This window comes from Haplochromis burtoni, unplaced genomic scaffold, assembly GCF_018398535.1.
Source record: "Haplochromis burtoni strain Fernald_Lab_line unplaced genomic scaffold, NCSU_Asbu1 Contig_13, whole genome shotgun sequence".
NCBI classification, from domain to species: domain Eukaryota; kingdom Metazoa; phylum Chordata; class Actinopteri; order Cichliformes; family Cichlidae; genus Haplochromis; species Haplochromis burtoni.
In genome coordinates, this window is record NW_024582374.1 from 518,471 (window position 1) to 530,903 (window position 12,433).

Here is a 12,433-nt window from a genome sequence, read left to right on the forward strand (position 1 = left end):
AAAGTTTTGAGATAAAAAATAATTTTTGAAAATTAAAGTCAAGTTGATGAGAAATGCTATTAATATTTAACATGAACATTGGTTTTTTTTAATATCTATGCTGACACACACAGGCCCGTTTTCACCAACTGCCATTCATCTGTTGTAATAGCACGCTGAGTCACCTAAAGCAAGTCTATCCCATTAAATTCATTAATCATTCAATTACAATCATCTCAGCACATCTAAAGTTTGTGAAGCTGAGTCAGTGAGTTTGGTTATAGTCTCAAGTAAACAAAACAAAAAAATTACGTGTAGTGCTTTTACAAAACAGGAATAAGTGGCTCTGACTGAAAACTAGAGAGCACAACTGAGTAGGACAGCTAAATCAGAAACCTTTTGGTTCCAAAACAGACACCTCACAGGTCCTTAAATGACAGATTCATTAAATGATATCTCCAAGAGCCAAATTTTGTTGGTTTGTCATGAGAATACCTAAAGCTGCTGTATGAAAATTTCAGTTATCTGGTCATTTTCTCCTATAGCCTCAAACAGCCTTCATTTATTAGAAAAACTTTAAGATGATACATTTTCTTTGGGTTACACATGTTACTGGAACACAGCACTGACAGCTGCTGAAAAGAGCCTGAATGCACTTATGTAGATATTGCCTTAAATTAATTATTACTTCTCTTCTATAACATTTATGAAGATTGTAATGTTATTTTGTGTAAAAGCCAATGTACTTTTCTTTTCTTAAACAGTAGCTTGACTATATATATATATATTTTTTTTTTTTTTACTCTGAAAAAATGGGTTGGAAATCGGATGGGTTACGTTTTAACCTGCACCACAGCTTCAAGCACATATTTGCATCTGCACTTCACCTGCAGAGAAGTTCCATCTTAGGTGCCAATTTATGCTTTAAGGTCAACAAAAAATGGCAAACATCAAAACTATCCAGATTTTTCAGAGATGCTTAAAATATGCGTTTATTCCAATTTAATTCTACTGGGCATAAAGATTTTGGGACCACATCTTTGGGTCCCAAGCTTGGAACCATCCGGTGAAGGACGGGATCTCTTCCCCCTGCTTAAGGATGGTGATCGGGGTACCACGGCGGCCAGAGGGGTCTGAATCCACATATTGTTTGGCTGAAAGGAAAGCAGGATGCATTTGTGAACTGAGGTCTCTTCTGTACAGTAGGCTTAAAGGGCCATTCACTATAACCACATTCAAATTGGAGCTAAAATTATAGGAAGAGTGGTAAATTTAGAAATGAATGTAAAATAATATTATTTAATATTCTTTAAAATTATTCAGTCATAAATTTGCAAGATTAAAATCTTAAATGTCCAGCAAAAATATTTTATTCTCTGAGAATAAATCAACAAATTTACAAACAACATAATATGAGAAAAAACAGTCTTAAATTTCTGAGATTATAGTCAAATTTTTGAGAAAATAAATTTGTAAATTAATAATCTCAAATATTAATCTAAAGAAATTGTTTTTAGGTAAATTTGGTCATTTCCTTACTCATAAATTTACAATAGTTATCTCAAATAAAATATATTTGCTATCAGAATTAATATCTATAATTCAAGCCTTATTTTCTGGGAAAATGATTCCCTCTATATATGTTTTTATTCTCCCTGAATTGACCCCGTTGCTGTATTTCTGTAATTCCTTCTCATGTCTACCGGTAATAGTTTTCTCTTACCCATCTTAGGTGATTCAAGTTTCTCCGTTTCATTTGCTTCGTTTCCAATCCAAACAAAGATCTGATGGGAACAGTAATCAAAGAGCTCAAGGATAAAAAGGAGGAAAACATCAACTAGCTACAACTCGAGTCTTTCATCAAAAGTGCTTTTATACCTGATCCCATGTGTCCAGAATCATGACATCATCAGTGGCCAGATCGATCTGTGAGAAGTCCCCGGGAACTTCCTCAACCTGAAAATTGATCAGCACACAATTACAAAGTGGCCATTTAAAAATTGTTAAACTAGTTGGTAAGAAAATAATATAACTGTTTATATAAATATAACTACTTACATTTTAAAAATCTGATTGATGAACACTTGAATACTCACTGTTAGCCTGCCAGTTTTGTTTGAACATCCAAACAGTCGTGGTTGTCGGACCACTCCCTGAAGGGCCTTGGACGTCTGGTATTCTTTCTTACCACCCAGAGCAGCCCAGAAAACAGCTGGAAACAAGGAGAAAAGGACCGTTTTCTACTGGGGACATCTCACAAATACTACTTTGTGGAAATCAAAGCTCTTTACCTGGCTCCTGTGTCTCCTCCACCCCAGTAGCAGTTCCTCCAAGGAGGCTGGCAACATAGTTAGCTGCAGCCATCTCATCTGAACTTGCACCCTTTCCCTTCCACAGGAAAAGGCAATCAGGAGTCTTCAGCACAAACACATCATTGGTGTTCAGAGAGGATGCAGTGGGCTCCACCTGTGTGGGTGTGACAGAAAGATGAGTGGAGGGAGGAGTGGTGGCATCTGTTCATTATAAAGAACCAGTTTATTAACATTCAGTGTAAAAAATGAGGCTGACCTCAACAGCTCGTGTGGTATTGTTGCCGCTCTTGCGGATATGAAAGAGCCGTGTGCTGCTTGGCTTAGTCTCGCCACACTTGCGGGATGTCCCACCCTGATGGATGACCATGGGCTTGTCCTTAAACAAGCTCACAAGATGGGGGGGTTCTTTACCTTGAGTGACCCGAACCTGCGGAGATACAGCCACACAGTCATTCAAATTGATGAGGAGACTGATCCCAGACTTATCTCTAAGTACAGCTGGGAGCTGGTTAATAGGAGCTCAGGGTAAAGACTGAAAACAGGGGACAGCAGTTCCTCTGTATGAAGGTTAAAAACATCAACCTACCTCTTGTTCTCCAGTTTGTACAGTTTGTATACTAAGCTAACAGCTGCAAGATGCCAAGGAGGTCATGTTTTTGGTAGTGTCTGCATGCATGTCATCGTGTCAGTTTGTAAACACAATAGCTCAAACATTATTGAATGAATTCTGATAACCTTTTGTAGGTGTGTTGAGTGGGGTCATGTTAACACTCCATTAAAATCTGGTTTAAATCCACCAAAGTCTTCAAGGTCAACTTAATGATTTGTTGGTTGAAAATGGAAAAAAAAAAAGCCTGCTAATGTGAATGATTTTGCAAGTGTGTTGTGTATTTTATTGCTTCTTGTTCATAATATAAAAGATGGACCTGAGAGTTGCATCATTCCTTTCACTAACTGTTGCCAGGTACTTTTATTTCTTAACATTTTAACTCTTACTTGAAATCTGGAAAAATCTTACCTGTGTTGCTACTCCATCCATGGAATCATCCAGCTTGACGGTGAGGAAGGCCGAAGCAGTCAGTTCATCCTGAGTGCATTTCTGCCCTTGCCTACAGCAAGCAAAATTAAGCACAATTAAATATGATATTCACAATTAAGGCATAAAAGTAATGTTTCAAAAACTCTTGATTCTCTCAGCACCCTCACACAGCTTACAAAAACACTAAATACATAAACTGACTACCCACAATTATATTTTATTATTTTACCACAAGTTTAAGAAATCATTAATGTTGTTGTTTGTTTGTTTTTAATCACAATGTCATGAGATTTCAGCAGTACTATAACTGGTAACTGTTTTCATTCTGTGGCATCATCATATCAGACAGACAGAATGGATGTGATGAAATTTGTTACATTTGCATTCCACTCTCAGATTATATTAATATTGGCACTCATCTAATTCTAGAAACATTAAAACTGCTTTAGGCTGATTCAGAAGGGGTCGGCATAGCAACCTCAAAGGGGATTGTGTCTCCTCCCAGGATTTTAAAATCATTAATGGGTCAATGTGTATAAACCCTGCCTAACATGCCAGCAACTGAACAATCCCACCAGCTTTGATCACTTTCATTTATTGGTTCACCTACGAATTCTGCATCATATTAAAGAGTGCTTGAAGATAAAGCAAAATTTCTCTATATCAAGGCCAAAGCCTTCATGAATAAAAAGCTTGTTACAAAGACCAGTATGCTCTACAACTCAGTGGCTTTACTTCTGTGTGTGTTGTGTCACAAGTTCATATCATGCTTACATTTTTCATTCACCTAAACAGAGAAAGTGAGTACCAAGCCAGGAATCTTTGCCTTGTACCCCTTAAAAGACCAATTCTGCCACATTGAGCATGTTTTACGCACCAGGTGTAAATGATGTGCTTCTCTCTGCTTCCACTGTTGTAAGAGTACAGCACCAAGTAACAGTCACCTCCAAAGAACTGTCCATAGGTGGATTTGTCCACTGCTACCTTATCGCCTCCTTCCACACGCCAAATCTGCAGACATCCACCAATGTTGCATTTACTTATTAATTTTTAAAATAAATAAAACACTGTCAAGCTGGTTACTGTACCTGAACTTTCCCAGAGCCATCATCAACCACGCCATACTGGGCAGCCATGGCGGGGTTGTTGTGGAGATTGGATGGGTCGAAGGGAATCTGCTCCACCTTGGCAATACGACCAACTGTGTGGGTCTGCCCTGGGCCTGTGATATTCCCTTCAAACCATTTGAAGAAGAACTGCTTAAACATGGTGGGCTCACTCCCTGCTGGCACTATCAGGACCTGCACATGACATAATAAACAACAAAAAACACGTTAAGTCATAAACACAATGAGACAGCAGAAGGATGAAGTTCTGGCAGCAGATGATCACTACATGCTAACATTACCTGAGTTTTACTGGAGTAATTTTTGTCTGCGATAAACTTGTCAGCAGCAGCCTTCGCTGCTTTGCGCTCCTCTTTACTTGCTTTCTGTCCTGCAGATTAAAGTTTGGTACAGAGATCAGAGAGGTTAAACTGGTCAAATCAAAGTCAATGACTCATGTGTGTTTAACAGTAGAAACCATCAAATGGTTCATTATGATTCTTTTAAAAATTGTGTAACTCTGTTAAAATAAATCCACATCATTACATATTTCATGATTTTTTTCCTATAAAGGGCTTGTTTATCAAACAGGAAATTTGGGGGTCTGTAGGAAAAAGCTTTATGACCACATATACCTAGAACCACATATTTCCATATGAAAGCTGCTCAGTGACAGAGGGGGTATAGCTCAGTGGTAGAGCGTTTGACTGCAGATCAACAGGTCCCCAGTTCAAATCTGGGTGCTCCCTGTTCATTTAAGTCATTATTGCAATATGATAACTTTAAGTGTTATCCGTTTATAGTAATTAATATATTTAAAATTTATGTTTTTTGTAGACAGCTATGAGGTCAGTCATGAAATATCACCAATGAGTTGTTTGATCTCTTTCACAGTGAGCTCAAATTCAGTTTTAGCGTTTCCTAATAACAGTCTTATTCTATAATTATTTGTTGCACCTTTTTGTTTATTAGTTTATTCTAATACACATTTTATCTGTACAATCCATACTGATCCGCATGTAAAAATTTATATTAATTATATTTCTTATTTGATGACAACTAATCTTCAAAAAAAGGGAAATTTTTCTTTCCCAATATTGCTGTTGCAGGATGGGGTCAAACTGACACCCACTGACAGTACTTGGGGTTTAAAATTCTTCTAGGTTCTAGCGTTAAACAAAGAGTTTAACGCTAAAGAGAGTTAGTAACAACTTACTCAAATGAGCAGAGACTTGATTAATATAGTAGATGAGAAGTTGTAGAAATAAACAGATGTAAAAGCTTAATACCTTTCCAGACAAATATATTATTATTCAATCCATTGTCCAAGATGTAGCAATCATTCTGGTTGAGCATATCTTGTTTGAATGGGTTTTTATCAGCCACCAAAGATGTCTTCATGGCACCAGCAGCATCAGATATCTAGACAGCAGAGAGATCAGAGCATCTGTATTTGTCATCTGAATGTCTTATTTACAAGGATCATTTCAAGGGACCATACACTACGGTTGAAAGTCTGACAGAGTCTTAAATAATCTCTCATATTTTCATCTAAACCTTGAAATGATCCCATAGTGTTAAATTACAGAAACCTATACACAATCCACACAGGAAGGAATGAAGAAAATCAAACATTTAAGTTTTTCCTCTATTGTTAGCTAGATCTGATTCATCAGAAGCACATGGTATAGTGGCATTAACTATGCTTGACTGCCTTGTGTACAAAGCAATACACAACGCAGGTAGGATTTCCACTGAAGCAGCATTCAGATAAAACTGTATTACAAAGAACAGTTGAAACGTTTTAATTGATTCATTAGAGGCGTGTTGAGGGAAATCACCTTGCAGCCACTGCACCTCTTTTCAGCACAGTGAAATCAAACTCAGCATCAACTCTGCACTTGAATGAGGGCTTCAGTTTTAATGGGCTTTTCCATGACAATATGAAGAATCTGTGGAAATTGTAGCATCAACCACAATCGCGCAGACTACAGGTAAGAGAGAATGCAATCAGCAAAAGTCTTGCCAGCAGAAGGCTGTGCAGGGGAGATCTCAGTGCATGGATGGATAGCATCAGGGGTAATAAGAAACCCACCATCATTTATTAACCTATACTGTGCTAAACATTTAAGATGGGCTGAGATCTTTAAGAGCATTTCTTCCTCAATCACCTGATCTCAACTCCACTGGATGTATTTTGGGCACATGAAGACTGAGAAACCCCCGAGGCTCTTTAAAACACAATGGCAGGATAACATGAAAAATCAGGTGTTACAAAGATTTATAGCGTCCATGGAGCTTGAGGGCTGCAAAACTGGAGCAAATCAAATTCGTGGACATTTTTTTTAGAAATAGAACTTCTGATTTAAGCTGTTCAGCCAACATGAAATTTTGCAATAGAAATGCCTTTTACTAGACTAAAAATGAATACAAGTAGAAGTTTTTTCACTGCTGCTCCTTGACTTTTTGGGCTTCTCTGTATGTGTGTATTTACCAGATAAAGTGACGCCTTGTTCCTGTTTGTCTTTTCAACATCTGTATCACTGCCTCCTGGTGCGAGATCAGGCTTGGGTCCAAGTACCTATAATGAATACAACATTGTACTTAACATCCTCTCTAGCCACCAAATGAGACAAATAACTTATTTGTTACAGTCACAATGATTCTAAACAAGGAGGAAGTCACTAAAACTTACCTTTGTCACAGCTTCTGGCTCTTTACCTTCATCAATTGTATGGACTTCACCGCGGCCATTTCGCTCATTATCACGAATATCTCGGGCCATCTGAGTGGTTTTGAGCTTCTCAAAGTGATTTGCTTCACTGCCAAACCAGCAGTAAATGTTCTATTAATTCACAGAGAAGATGCAAAGAAAAGAAGAAGTAAATAAGGTTGAGATGACAAAACGCAACATCTAAACTCTGTACGATCTCTGTAAAACATTTTAAATTGTAGATCACCTTTCCCAGATCAATGATGAAGGAGTCTCCTTTGTTAAAGCTTTGCCAGGACAGATCCTCCTCAGTTGCTCTGACTGGTCGACGACCTTTCAAGTGCAGCAGGCGTTTGACATCTACATCATTGGTTACCACATGTTTAAAGCCTGAGGCAACTCCACCTTTCTGTGTTAAAAAAAAATCTGAGTTATGCTCTGTGTAAGTGATCTAAGCGCATAAGTTATGTTTTGGTAGCGTACCGTATAGAGTACGCTATTTGTTGCACCTTTTTGTTTATTAGTTTATTCTAATACACATTTTATCTGTACAATCCATACTGATCCACATATAAAGATTTAAAATATTGTGTCACATCTGACCCCTGACCTCTCCTGCAAGGCCAATAGATTGATAGGAAGCCAAAGTGATACTAATGCTAAATACAGCTTTTTAAATCTATTTCTTACTGACATTTTTCCCCCTCCTGGACCTCTGACCTGTTCTTCAAGGTCAAACTTTAATAAAAATGTATTTTATCTTTAAAACAGTACTTAAAATTCTACTATATTTGTACTGGCAAAAGTAAATGACACTGGTATACTGGGATCTAAATATCACATTATAGTTTCCATCCAAGTAGCATGTCTTCTTTGACCTGTGTCCTCACTTTTAAATTTTAGATCTGCCTTTCTTTCAAGTTGACTGAAAAGCATGTTATATCTTTAAAGAAAGTACTGTCAGTAGAAAGAAGATGACCTGCCTAGTTAGTTAGAAATAGACTGTAGTATAATATAATATAATATGCTAAAGTTATTCATGTCCACTTATTTACAAATCAATAGCTTTTATCCATTACCTACTCCTGTATAATCTTTTAGTAATCAAGGTACCCTTAACTGATATACAAAATAGAGCACAGTGAGCTGCTTATAGAGGAGGTCTGCACTTTCGGAGTGCTTTTTATATGAACGTTTTAGAAAGCTGACACCGCTGTTCTGTCTGTAGTTGCTCTAGTTCAAGAATTCACTTCTTTAAAGTCAACATAATCTCTAAAGATCACGCCTACTCGTTTGTTTACACTGTGCACAAAATGTCAGCAAATCCTACCGCTGACTGGAAAAAGACATAAATAAAAGGCTAGAGCAGGTATGGCAAACCTGACAGACAACTAGCTTTGTTTCTAGGAAGTCAGTTCCTAGAAACAGTCCAGCACATAAATACACAGTATGCTAAACATAAAAAAGTATGTAGTCTTTGATTCTGAAAAGTGAAGCAAATGCAGGTGCTTTGAATTGTCATGATGATTGAAAACACAAGTTTCCGTGCCATTTTCATTCCAATAAGCACTGTTCTTATTCATATCTCAATAGTTTAAGTAGCACAATAGTTGGACCTTTTTTCGCTCTCTGTTTTTATTTTATATACTAGTCCTTTAGTTCTTAACACAGTTTCATAACCCAGTGCTAAGAGGCAGGAAAACTAGTTCGTAACCAGGATTTCCCCTCTTTGAATGAACAAGTGGTGTAAAAATGCAGGGAATCTTCTTTATTGAATTCCACCATCCATTTAGTTCTGGTCCTCTAGTTATCATACTTATACAGGATGATCAACAATATGCAATAAAGTAATAATTTCTTAAAAATAGTTCTAAACCCAGTATTACTTCTTGTGACAGCTTTGGCTATGGTAGATAGGGGTTTAGCTGCATAAACATGTGGCTGACAAATATGCACGAATGATATGAAGCAATCATGATAACATCGAGCATTATCTCAAACAGCTGTTTTCAGGTCGTAGCAGGTCGTAGCAATTACTAAGGCAGTTCTAATGCTGGAGATTGATCAGTGAGTCTAAGGACCCTGTTAAAACTGTGAACACATAAAAAAGAAGTAAATACAGAATTAAAAGATGGTGCCTTAATCATTTAAATGGTTTATGCTCATATATTACATTTCAAGGAAACCCAGGTGTTCACCAAACTTCTCAAACCTGAGACTTATAGAATGTGTTCTTTAGAATGGACAGCATGACACCATAATATTCAACATAATATTTTAGGTCTCCCTGACTATCTAAATGTTTTTAGACTCAAATTCTCATAATATAAAGAAAGATTTCAGACTCTTGTATGTCGCCATGTTTTGCCTCTCCTTTTCCAGGAATTGTGAAAGGGAAAAATTCTTTTGGGCCAGTGTGTATCACATGATAAACAGAGAAGGTGTTATAACATGCCTCGAATCCTGCACACAGTGACTATACTCCTCTGCTTGTCCTGAAAAGACCTGCTCATGTCTAACAGGGGGGGAAAAACCCTGTTTAAAGGACAAATTCAAGGAAGAATGATCATTCCATTTCCTATGACAAACAAGAGCAAGGTCCCAGTCAGACTAGTCGCTCATTTTGGAGTCGCGTGGGTGGTGAATTATGACTTTTTAGAGCTGTTTCCTTGCCTGAAGCTGTAACAGTATATTTACAGAGTTGACAGACATGCAATAAACTGTCACAAAGTCACAGTCATGGTTTGGTAGCTTAGACTCACAACTTTTACCTTTCTGAGGCAAACAAATTCAAATGACTTATACCACCATAAGTACGCATGCAAATTTCACCTTGTATTTGATGCCAGACTTGAAGTAGCCCAGGAAGGTGGTTGACTCTTGGTTTTGAAATTCATTGTACTGGATTGCAGCTCCTTTCAGGTGGTCATCCAGCTGAGTTATGAAAATGGCAGCTGCCCCACTCTCATCCTGGGAAGCTTCATCGCCTAAGATAAAAAGGATGGTAAATAAACAGTGTGGAAAATAAAACAGAACATTGACAGGGAGGGAATTTAGCTATTAGGTTGTCAGCAGAGAATCCAATACCAATCCATGAATGAACATTGTATGAGGGAGCCTTGGTGGTGTAAAGCAAGATGTAAGCATCTCCGGTGAAGAAGTCTCCATAGAGTGCAGGGGGAACAGGTTTCAGATCCATGTTCTCCACCCGCCACACCTGCAGGCCAGGCTTCTTCCCTGCAGTCTCAAACTCTTTGTGTGCCATCGTGATGATGAGGACCTGAAAGGTGATTTGTCTTCATTAAAATCTTCAGGTCACAGCAAGGCCAACAGCTACCATTATATGACTTTTGGTTGGCAAAAAGAAGCAATTTTCACATCATTCTCTGACAATTTAGAGACTCAGCAATGAAAATAATCGATTGTTGGAGCCCCAGTTTTATATATAAATAGATATAAAATCTGCCTTCATACTGAAAGCTGCTGATCCCCACTTTCTTTTAAAGCCATCTGTAGTTCACATCACAACATTTTATATTACTATTTCAGTTACTTTTCATTGAATCCATGTTTGTTAAGAATGCAATTTTCAAGACCTTTTCTGCAGTTTCTGTTATTTAACCTGTAACGCAGGTGCTTGCGCTGCTTAATTAAGCTGCGGTCGGTACGCATATCACAAGGTGTGTCTGCTCTCAGTGGCAAACTATGTTGTGGGGGAACGAAGAGCCGCTCCCAACAAGCAACCACAAAAGCAGGCATTTGTAGGTTATCTTCTGCCTGTATAATACGGTACTACTACCTTGTGCAGTTTTCTACCCAACCATGTAAAATATGGACACATGGAAAAATGCAATAAACAACAGTTTATCGACGAAATTTATATTAAAAGCTTAACCAGTAAGAAGATAAGCACGTTTATTCACGCATTCTCTCTTTATCCTCAACGTAACTAGTTACAGACACTGAAAATAGTTTTTAGTTGACTTCCTTAATGCAAAATGAGGAAGAGCTTTTCTAGAGTAGCATACTTCAGCATTGTAAGCATCGCTTTATAAATGCTGTGTGAAAGGCTAACTGCCAGCGAGTTATTAGGATTCGTTGTGCAGCACATAAGAAAACTTTATATTACCTGGTATAGACCGTAGACAGATGTTGGGTGTTAAGAAGATGCGCTGCTGCTCTTCCAGTTCTCCGCCCTGGTTTCCTGAGCTGTCCTCTGCTATATAGGCTGGACAAACATCCGCGTTGAGAGAGGCGTGTCAGTTCGCCCATCCCAGAACAGCGGGTGATGGAAAACAACGCCCTTGAGTTGGTTTAGTTGTTTTGAATGTTTTTTTTTTTCGTCTTGAAAGCCCAGTATGCAGGTCAGTTCCGTATTCTCCCTTCCCTATTTCGATTAAATTGGAGCGGTGAATTTCTACCAAATTTCATTTTTTATGTTATTATCTATGTATTATTTATGTATCTTACAGCTTTAGATGCTGAATACTATATAGTTTGTAAAGTGTAAAGTGTCTGATTATAGCCCTGTTTTGGGCAGTGCTAAAAAAAGCTCCACCTCTTCCAACATTCGTGTCTGAATGTTCATGTACCAGCAATACTGGTTGTACAACACAACAAAAACAACTCAAACAAAGTCTCTCATTTTACTGGTGGGGGGGGATTTGTTTACTTTTAATGCAACACTTGAATGAGTGACATTTAGTGTTATGGAAGAGGGTGGTTTGACTGGAGCCACCTTTGATGAAATCCATGCATTTATCCATAAAGTGTGTGCATTAGGTGTGGAAAAACTTTTAACTTTTATTTAAGCCAACATTTTCTTTTTCATTGAGAAATTCATAAAGTCATACTGAAGAAATACTTGGAGTGACAATTAAATCCTTATCTCATATTACAAAAACGTTTCAAATTCCAACAAAGTGGTCCAGAAAAATATAATACAATACAATAAATACAATAACGTCTCAAAAGGATCAAAAACAGGATGCTGAATCATCTCCTTCCGAAATCCTAATTAGACCTGTAATGGCAAGAACAGCTGTCCTTCTTCTGGAAGCAAATGGATTGTATGACCAGTGATTGAAAAAACTGAGTTGATGTAGCAATCACATAGTTGGTTGGGGATGCATTTGAGTTTGGGGTGTGATCGCGTGTCACTTGTCTGTCAGCAGCTTAAGTTAGCGACCACTCGGACTCCCATGTGGCAGCTTGACAGAAAGCAAAGGCACAAATCTCTCCTCTGAGCTCCGCCAGTCCCCTCAGGTTAGGGCTGGCTCCATCA

The 12,433-nt window shown here is 37.9% G+C and overlaps 1 protein-coding gene across 1 annotated transcript; it reads right to left on the minus strand.

Moving 5' to 3' along the window:
* Positions 1–91: 91 nt before the first annotated feature.
* On the minus strand, positions 92–11,431 carry scinla (scinderin like a). Its single transcript, XM_005919823.3, has 17 exons — positions 11,279–11,431; positions 10,237–10,429; positions 9,982–10,136; positions 7,397–7,558; positions 7,132–7,281; positions 6,931–7,017; positions 5,726–5,858; positions 4,739–4,827; positions 4,419–4,631; positions 4,208–4,341; positions 3,310–3,400; positions 2,548–2,718; positions 2,271–2,445; positions 2,076–2,191; positions 1,858–1,935; positions 1,703–1,763; positions 92–1,133 (listed from the first exon to the last, which is right to left on the minus strand). Exons 2-17 carry the CDS (start codon positions 10,412–10,414, stop codon positions 988–990), a joined length of 2,139 nt encoding a protein of 712 aa, XP_005919885.1. The 5' UTR covers positions 10,415–10,429; positions 11,279–11,431; the 3' UTR covers positions 92–987.
* Between the last annotated feature and the right edge of the window lie 1,002 nt (positions 11,432–12,433).